Genomic DNA, 10,779 nt, shown 5'->3' on the forward strand with positions numbered 1-10,779 from the left:
GCCTTTCCTTAATCTTTCTTCTAAGATAAGTCGTAAGGTCAGTATTGCCTCACGTGTTCCAGTATTTCTACGGAATCCAAACTGATCTTCCCCGAGGTCAGCTTCTACTAGTTTTTCCACTCGTCTGTAAATAATTTGTGTTAGTACTTTGCAGCTGTGGCTTATTAAACTGATTGTTCGGTAATTTTCACATCTGTCAACACCTGCTTTCTTTGGGATTGGAATTATTATATTCTTCTTGAAGTCTGAGGGTATTTTACCTGTTTCATACATCTTGCTCACCAGATGGTAGAGTTTTGTCAGGACTGGCTCTCCCAAGGCCGTCAGTAGTTCCAATGGAATGTTGTCTACTCCAGGGGCCTTGTTTCGACTCAGGTCCTTCAGTGCTCTGTCAAACTCTTCACGCAGTATCGTATCTCCCATTTCATCTTCATCTACATCCTCTTCCATTTCCATAATATTGTCCTCAAGTGCATCACCCTTGTATAGACCCTCTATATACTCCTTCCACCTTTCTGCTTTCCCTTCTTTGCTTAAAACTGGGTTTCCATCTGAGCTCTTGATGTTCATACATGTGGTTCTCTCATCTCCAAAGGTCTCTTTAATTTTCCTGTAGGCAGTATCTATCTTACCCCTAGTGAGAGAAGCCTCTACATCCTTACATTTGTCCTCTAGCCATCCCTGCTTAGCCATTTTGCACTTCCTGTCGATCTCATTTTTGAGACGTTTGTATTCCTTTTTGCCTGCTTCATTTACTGCATTTTTACATTTTCTCCTTTCATCAATTAAATTCAATATTTCTTCTGTTACCCAAGGATTTCTAACCCTCTTCTTTTTACCTACTTGATCATCTGCTGCCTTGACTACTTCATCCCTCAGAGCTACCCATTCTTCTTCTACTGTATTTCTTTCCCCCATTCCTTTCAATTGTTCCCTTATGCTCTCCCTGAAACTCTGTACAACCTCTGGTTCTTTCAGTTTATCCATGTCCCATCTCCTTAAATTCCCACCTTTTTGCAGTTTCTTCAGTTTTAATCTACAGGTCATAACCAATAGATTGTGGTCAGAGTCCACATCTGCCCCTGGAAATGTCTTACAATTTAAAACCTGGTTCCTAAATCTCTGTCTTACCATTATATAATCTATCTGATACCTTTTAGTATCTCCAGGGTTCTTCCATGTATACAAACTTCTATCATGATTCTTAAACCAAGTGTTAGCTATAGTAATGTCATTAAAAAATACAAAATCAGCAGGCTATGATGGATTGTCTATCAGTACACCGAAAAGATGCATAGACAACATATCTGATGCCATGGCCACAGCAGTAAATGATGTAATTGCATCAGGTTGTTTCCCAGATAGTCTAAAGACAGCACAAGTAACCCCGATTTACAAGAAAGGTGATAAATCTAAAACTGAAAACTACCACCCCATCTCAATCTTACCAGCATTTTCTAAGGTAGTTGAGAAAGTTATTTATACTCAACTAATGACATTCCTGAGTCAACACAATTTAATATTTGAAAATCAGAATGGCTTTATGAAAAACAAGTCAACATCAGTAGCAGCAGCACAACTAATAGACAAAATAATAAAGGCCTTAGAGAACAAGGAGTATGTATCTGGAGTGTTTCTTGATCTAGAAAAAGCTTTTGATTGTGCAAACATCACCATATTACTTGACAAGCTGTGGAACCTGGGTATCAGAGGAACTGGCTATGAGCTAATAAAATTGTATATGAGCAATAGAAAACAATTTGTCTTGCTTAAAACAAACAGTGGGTCTTACAAATCTAAAATTACTGATATCAAACATGGACTGCCTCAAGGTTCTGTCTTGGGACCCCTTCTTTTCTTGATTTATGTTAATGATATACAGTATTGTTCTCCTAACTGTACAAAAATATTGTATGCAGATGACACATCAATAGTGTGTAAACACAAAGACTATGAGAGTCTGGAGGTATTGGGCAACAGTGTAACTAATGAAGTTGTCAAGTATTTTAATGAAAGCCACCGAAATGTAAGTGCTTCAAAGACTGCAGTGATGTAATTTAACACAAGGAAACAAATAGAATTTGACATGAAATTATCCATAGGAAATGACATTGTAAAAAAGGAAAAATGGACAAAGTTCTTGGGAATTACAATCCAGGACAGCCTCAAATGGAACATGCATATTGATTCCTTAGCATGTAAGCTGTCGAAGAATGTGTTTGCTATAAATATGATTAGCAAATATTGTAAGGACATGTGTGTACTAAAAACTGCTTATCATGCCCTATTCTCATCAAACTTAAACTATGCTCTAGAAATACGGGGTGCAACAACTCAAGCCAACCTAAGTACATTATTAAAACTACAGAAAAAGGTTATCAGAATTATTTGTGGTGCCAAACCTCGAGAATCATGTCGGAATCTGTTCCCAAAATTAGGTGTGCTTACCATTATAGGTGTATACATATTGAAAGTTATATTGCTTGTGAAAACAATAAATCCAAATTTAAACTGTGATCTGCACCAGTACAATATAAGGCAAAAGTTCAGATACCATGTAAATAGCCACAGAACAGCTCTGTGGGGCGGCTGGTGGAATTTAATTGTTTATATATATATTGTTTGGTTTGTAATGTAAAAAAGATGCATTTCCCAGCCGATGCACCATTTTTGGGGCGGCTGGTGGAATTTATTGTTGTTATATTGAAAATGTAGAATGTAATGTAGAAAAGATGCATTTCCCGGCCGATTAACCATATGTGGGGTGGCGGGTGGAATTATTTGGTTCATAAATGTTCCTATTATTTATGCATTCTTTTGCCATTCTCAACACTGGCTCCCTAACTACAATATTGGCAACCAGAAAGTGATTAGCAAAACGTGAAGCCTGTAATTAGAATTCCTAGTGCCCACTCCATCTGAGAAATACACTTATAGCTACAGCTTATAGCTCTGAGGAATTAGGAGAATGTCTGGGATTCATAATCAAAAACGACTCTCTAAAATTGTTCACTATATTCTGAAAGTCACAGACCAAAAAAGAATCCACACAATCCAACTATCAGAGCAGTTCAGAGTCTAATGCGCTGATGCAACTATAACTGTTCAAATTAAATGTTTAAGTGAATGCTCGTCATAATTTGATGATAATGTTCATCAAACGCCACACTAAATAATGGTAGAATGTCTGTCCCGCGGCGGCACGTGAAAATACGACATACGCAAACTGAAGATAGATCATTAAAGTCATTCCAGAATTAACACTTCACTCGAAAATGATTTCATGGTTACACGTATCCCGAGTAACTTATTACGGCATCCGAGGCTGTTTATAGCAATGATACTGACGCGATGCGACTCCCAGCACAGGTGGTGCACTAATCAGCGTCTGGAGAGAACTGGGGCCTTTTTCTTTCGTGCAGCATTCTTATATATAAAGCCGCGGTGTGGACGGCTAAGGGAACGCCTGATCAAATCCGCTCTCCCGACTAGCCGCTGGGCTAGTAATGCACCACTTTAAGTTATTGAATAAATCATTGCTTCCTTTGCTGATGGCCGATGAAGCTCTCAATTTAAATGTGCAATCAGCACACAGGTAAGTAATCATAATTAAAGTCTGACGTGGCTAAGTCAAATATTTTGGGCGAGAGAATTAATTTAATTACACTACACGCAGTAGACGAGCTCTGAACTTACCCTTTGGAGATACGCTATCGCTATAGTTTTATAGTTATTCAATTGAAACTTCTCACATCTTTATGATTATAGCGGATCTCCCTTCTACTTAAATTTAAACATCCTAGCCTTATTTATTCGCCTACTTAATCTATCTTGCTTCCTTAATTTCTAAGACAAAAACCAGGAAATCATGAATTTCAACTAAAATTTTAATTTGTGAGATCCAGAATACTGTTTCTACTAAATTATTATGCGAAAGGACTCTAAATATAAATTTTTAAGTTTCTAGCTCTTTTCTGTTGCACCAATGATTTTTACAGAAAAATGTCCAAATTTCGAAAATGGTTAAAGTTATTGAACTGATATTCAACACATATTGATTTAGTATTACTCCTGACACGCTAGAAACGTTTCAGGTTGTTTACTTGATTTTTAAAGTATTGCACAACATTCATGACGTCAGAGCTAGTTACAGCGGACTAGGCTGGCACACAATGGAAAGACTGATGTGAATTTTATACGGCGTGAGTATGCTGCTTCCCTACAGCTCTACATGAAAAAAATGCACTTCATGCTGGGCTGAAGCTAGCCAATGCCCTACCAAAAAGTCTCACAATCCTTCCTACTAACAAATTAAAAGCTCAGCTAAAAATAATTCTAATTGAAAACCCTTTTTATTCCCTAGACGAGTATTATATCTGTATGAAAAGTGCTTCATAAGTACGGTATGTCAATCTCATAGTTTTAAGTAACCTACAACTAATATTATGTTGATAAAAACAATATTTGTAATATTGTGATTGTATACTACCAAATGTAAAATCCATCAAAATGTAAAATTTATTAATACAAACAAATCTTTAGTTTGTAATTTATAAACTGAGGTATTCAGAAGAATAATCTGTATGATGTCCTGAAACTGTATTATTTTTTGGGATTGTATTTGATTATTCGATGTTGAATAAATATTATTATTATTATTATTATTCTTTCTTCTTTCTCCGATTTTGGCCGTCTAGGGACCGCGTTAAACAACTATTTTTCAATGTACATTTCTCCTATTGCGCTCCTCCTCTTTTCTCTTCTGCCAATATGTCTTCATCCTCTCTCTGTGCTGCTCCCTTCGGTCTTCTGTCCACACTGTTCCTCCAGTTCTTCTCTTCTTCACTTCAAATCCTTCAAAATGTTGAATTTTGTCTCTCATTAAGTCTCTGTTGGTTATATCATCTTCTCCTATACCCATCTCCTCTAAGTCTGCTTTGACTTCTTTGAACCAGGTAATTTGGGTTCTGGGGTTTTTGTCAAAAAACATGAATATTTTCTTTGTCAGCCTTTCATCATTCATTCTTTTCAAATGGGCGTAAAAGCTTACTCTTCTCTTCCTCATAGTATCTCCCACTTTCTCAATTTTGTCATACACTTCTCTATTACTTCTAAGCTTCCAAGTCCCATTCTCAAACCTCGGCCCAAGTACTCTTCTAATGATTTTTCGCTCCTTTTTTGCTATAGCTTCCATTTCCTTGCTAGTGTTCATTGCTAAACATTCAGATGCATACAGACACTCTGGCTTAATCACAGTGTTGTAGTGCCTTATTTTTGCGTTAATTGATACTGACTTCTTGTTGTACACATTCTTTGTTAGCTGGAATGTCATTTCCATTTTTCTTGTTCTTGTTTTATTTCCTTCTTTATCTGAAGCATTGGGCTGGATGATTTCCCCTAAATATTTGAACTTAGAAACCTTCTTTATCTGGCCATACTTTGTAATCATATTGTTCGGTGCCTCTTTTACATTGGTTAGGTACTCTGTCTTTTCAAAGGAGATTTTCAGTCCTGCTTTTTCTGCTGTTTCATTCAGAATATTGATCTGTTTGACTGCTTCTTCAAACTTCCTGCCAGAATCGCTAAGTCATCAGCAAAAGCGAGGCAATCTACTTCTAATCCATCCTTTATTCTTCCTAATCTGATTTTTTGTATTCCTTATTCAGTCGTTTTCTTCCTCCACTCTCTAATAACTTTTTCTAACACGCAGTTGAATAGGGTAGGTGACAACCCATCTCCTTGTCTTAATCCTGTTCTGATTTTGAATGGTCTGGATACCTCACCACGGAACTTTACTTTTGCATAGGTATCCGTAAGAGTTTCTTTGACGATTGCGACTGTTTTCTTGTCTGCTCCAAACTCACTAAGGATGTTAACCAAGGTTGTTCTGTCAACGGAGTCGTACGCCTTCTTGAAGTCAACAAACGTGATAAAGATGTCTTTTCCTCTTAATCGTCTATATTTAATAATTAACTTCAAGTTTAAAATTTGCTCCACACAAGATCTTCCCTTCCTAAAGCCTGCTTGGTATTCACCAATTTCTTGATCAAGTTGTTTCTCCAATCTGTTTTGTAGGGCCTTAGATAGAATTTTATACGTTACCGGAAGTAAAGATATCCCTCTGTAGTTATTTGCATCGGTTTTATCCCCTTTCTTGAAGATGGGGTGGATTAATGCAGTTTTCCATTCTTCCGGTATACGTTCCGTTCTCCAAATCTCATTGATTATTCCCAGCAGTTTTTCTTGAGTTGTATTATCCACACTTTTCCACATTTCTGCAATTATCATGTCTTCCCCTGGTACTTTATTGTTCTTAAGGTTTTTAATGATTTCTCTGATTTCTATGAGGCATGGGGGTTCAGACTTATTGTTTACTGTGTTTGGGGTGTTGGCTGGTAATTTTTCAATAGGTTCCTGACAGTTGAGGAGTTGTTCAAAATATTTTGCTAATATTTCACCATTTTCTTCATTATTCATTGCCAGTTTTCCACTGGTATCTTTAAAACACAGATTTGGTGCTACGTATTTTTGTAGTTTCTGTCTGAATGTGCTGTAAAAGGATCTGTTATTGTTTCTCTTAAAATCTTTATCCATTTGTGTAAGTTGGTTCCTTTCAAATAGTCTTTTTACTGATCTAATGAGTTTTGCTGTAGAAGATCTTTGCTGTTTGAACTTTTGGTTGAGTGCCATTTCTTCCATGCCTTCATCCTTTGTTCTATTGCTTCCTCACATGTCTCATCCCACCATTCGTGTTTCTTTCTCTTTTTCATTTTTGCGACTTCTTGAGCAGATCTTATCATTCCTTCTTTTATATCTTCCCATTTATCCAAACATATAACTATGTTTTGACAGAATTCTTCTCTTTTCTCTTTCAGGATGTTTGCGTCTATCTTTTGAGTTTTCCTGTTTTGTATTTGTTTCTTTCTTTGTGGTATGAAATTTAATTTGATTGTCGATAAGTAGTGGTCAGTTACAATGTTTGCCCCTTTCCGAACTCTCACATTCGTTATTTCTTTTTGATTGTAGTGCGTGATGGCTATGTGATCTATCTGGAACTCTCCAATACTTGTGTTTGGTGATTTCCATGTTTTCTGTTTCTTAGGAGGTTTTTTGAAATTTGTAGACATTAATTTATTATTATTATTATTAAAATCACTCAGAAAAATTTTCATAATAACGTTATTGCAATTGTTTTGAAACATGCTATTACCACTATATATATTACTAAACAAATTAGTCTCTAGATTTACAACTTAAGAGTTCACTGTTTGAAGATTATTTGATACTTCATTCACTTTGCTGTTTACTGAAGAAATTTGATCTGAAACAAGTAGAGAATTTAGTTTTAGTTTCTTGTCAATGAAATTATTTTCAGTTTCAATATAAGTTTGCATGTTATGCAACTCTGATTTTCATCTGTTGAGTTCGTCAATGACAATGTTTTCTGTTCTCTTTACTTGTTCATCAACTACGTAAACACATTTGTTAACTAGCTGTAATTCAGTAACAACAAAGTTCTTCAAACAATCCACTTCAGATTCTACATTGTCCACTCTTTCATTTACACTGTTTATTTGTCTATTTGCCTTATTAACATCTTCCCTAATTGCTTCTAGTTTATAGTCCTTTTTTACGAAAATATTGTCTACTTTTCTAAAGTTATTTTCAGTGTCCTCTCTAATTTTTTATTTTGCTCTGACAGTTTACTATCTAGCAACTTAGAAAATTTTTCTAGTATTTCTTCTGATTACTGTAATCCATGGAAAGATGAAATTAAACTACCTGATGGGTTCTCGTGGCTTTGAGTGTTTAGATTCGGTGTCAATACATGCAGCTCCCAACTCGATCTTGGTGTGATTCCATCTTGGTCATGTACAGAAAATATATTGCTACTACTCGTTTTGATAATATTGCACAACTTGATGAGATGATAAAAAATAAACACTTCCAAAAACTATCTTTCCTATAATATTTTCAAAGCACAGTATGTCATACGCAATTATTTTTGTCTGACTTCAGCATGCAGTTTCACTTCCTAACAGTTCACTGTTTCACTTCTCTGTTACATAAATAATATCTTGGTACTCATCTGACAATCCATGCTGCTGGCTGTTCCATTGACTTACAAATCCACTTTTTCCATACAGGTCCTTGTTTCAAAATAATATTTTGGTACTCATCTGACAATGCATGCTGCTGGCTGTTCCATTGACTCACACATCCACTTTTCCATACAGGTCCCTGTTTCCATTCACATACCAATACTGGTATATGGCACAGTATATTGTAAATAATTATTTCACCTGCAACTTAATAACCATCAGCATACGATGCAGTTTTATACACATCTCAGCTCCTTTCACCACGTTGTAATATAATGTGGTGAAAATGTTTTTGCATGGTGAAGTTTGGGATGTGTATCTTTGCTTAACACAAGAAAAAACATTATACCATGTCATATTACGAATGTCCTTCACCAAATAAATAATACCTATCTTGTGTAATCCAGCATGCTGCTTCTTAATGCTGCCGTAGGTTCATCTTTATGTTACTGCATCGCCACACAGGAATCATGCAATGGTTGAAATAAGTTCTAGTATTTCTCGTTCACAAAGAGTTTTATTTCGCACACTAGATGTTCAGTGGCAAACTACATGTGTAAAATTGACTTAACACTGTCTCACGACTAATGTAAGACTGACCTCAGACTGACCTCTGGCGGCATACAAATCGCCTCTACTTATATGATTTTAAACAATTACTGTCATTGTTACATATTAAATATACCTAAAAACAAAGATGATGTGACTTACCAAACGAAAGCGCTGGCACGTCGATAGACACACAAACAAACACAAACATACACACAAAATTCAAGCTTTCGCAACAAACTGTTGCCTCTTTCCTGATGAGGCAACAGTTTGTTGCGAAAGCTTGAATCTTGGTTTTCACTTACAATCCTGAAACTAAATGCCATATTATCCACTGGAAGGGTCCAACTTCAAGGAGAGCAAAAAAAGCTCAAATGAGCAAACCAAGATTCAAAGTGATGATGATTGTTTATTCAGTATTCTCAGAATTGTGTATCTTCACTGGATTACTGAAGGTCAAACTGTTAAAATACTGAAGGTCAAACTGTCAATCTACATTATTACTTTAAGGGTCTTGCACAACTCTGTGCAACAAAATAAGAAAAAAACAACCTGAATTGCGGAAGAATAACTCATGAGTTCTGCATTAAGACAGTGCACTGCCTCATACAATATACATTGTCTGTTAAGGGGTTTCGAGTGAAGTTCAGTGTCCCAGTGTTAGGTCACCCACCTTATTCAGCTGGTCTAGCATCAGGTGGCTTTTAAATATTCCACAAGGTCAAATTTGCAGTAAAAGGAGCAAGATTTCAGTCCACTGAAGCAGTGAAAGAAAAAGTGATACACGTTATCAAGGACCTCACAGAGAAAGACTTCCAGCACTGTTTCAATCAATGGAAAATTTGCACAGAGCTCTGCAGGGATAGAGGAGGGGAGCATATTGAGGGTGACAATAATTAAATACCTATGTCTTTAAAATAAAATGTTTTATAGCAATATTCCTGTTATTTTATAGCCACACCTCATATGAACAATGAATACGTGATATGTATAGACGGTAAAGCTGCTGGGAAGATACATTTTGGTCTGAAGAGGAAGAATTGTTGATTTAGGATTGGTAATTTTGGTATGGGCAGAGGATTTCATAGAGTCATCAGTCAGCTGCATGTCATATTTAGAACTATGGTTCGCTGTACATGAAATGAACAAGTTAAATTGATTGTGAAGAAAGTACTGATGTTCTAAATGAATGTGTCTCGACCCTCAGTCCACACCCAAGGTTGTCACTAACAAATTTGAATAAGGTGATAGGTTGAGGATCTGGGTGTTTCAGAAGGGCTCTTCTTTGTGAGCAAGTTGTTACATCAGGATGCTACAGACCATAGCTCAATAGATCTACAAAAATTAGAACATAATTCCTATCCACAACCAAAATGCAGTCCCATATTCTGTCATGAAATTCTGCTTAACCCATGGATCATCCTCTCCTCTCCTCCCATCGCAAAATGGCCTGAGCACAAAAAACTCTCTATCTCAAATGTCACCCTTTCTTCCAAAAGAAACCATAAGCTGTCACATTCCTTTGCTGTCATAATATTTCCAGCTTCGATAACTGCTAGTCCATATGCCTAACCTGCCTTGTAACCCCAACAATCTCCTCTTGCTCACACACAGTGGACCATCAATCATGCCCTTGGTCATAACCCATTATCTGCCTCCTCACCCCCTACCATTCACCATAACACCCCCTTCAGCTTCATATTTCTGCTTGCCCCTCACATTAATTACAAATTGGTTTCCAAAAAATAGTAAAAAATAATAAACACCAGGAAAACATAAAACTACAAATGTGAAATCAGGGAATGCTATTGCTAAGATAATGCTGCACAGAATTTTCACCTGAAGATTATAGGCACTGTAATTTTTGTGTACAACATGCACAGTTATGTCTGTTGGAGTAGTGCAGCAGGTGAAACACTATGAGTGAGAGAACTGAATCAGTAATACCAGATGCATCAAAGAAAGTTCAAATATTATTTACCAGATAAAGTGTGATGGAGTATTATTGACAGACAGGAAGCAGGTGAAACTGAAACAATTCTGGATAGAGTGTGTAGGTCCAGGCTTCTGTTGTTCCTAGACATTGTCAGTAACGTTTAAGCACATGTTTGGCTTCTGGTGGATTCAC

General features: G+C 36.5%; 1 protein-coding gene across 1 annotated transcript; it reads left to right on the plus strand.

Moving 5' to 3' along the window:
• The first annotated feature begins 1,228 nt into the window (after positions 1-1,228).
• Positions 1,229-7,244, plus strand: LOC126417150 (uncharacterized). Its single transcript, XM_050085047.1, has 2 exons — positions 1,229-1,564; positions 7,161-7,244. The coding sequence occupies exons 1-2, from the start codon at positions 1,229-1,231 to the stop codon at positions 7,242-7,244; spliced, it is 420 nt and encodes a 139-aa protein (XP_049941004.1).
• The last annotated feature ends 3,535 nt before the right edge of the window (positions 7,245-10,779 follow it).

Source organism: Schistocerca serialis, chromosome 8, assembly GCF_023864345.2.
Source record: "Schistocerca serialis cubense isolate TAMUIC-IGC-003099 chromosome 8, iqSchSeri2.2, whole genome shotgun sequence".
Lineage (NCBI taxonomy): Eukaryota > Metazoa > Arthropoda > Insecta > Orthoptera > Acrididae > Schistocerca > Schistocerca serialis.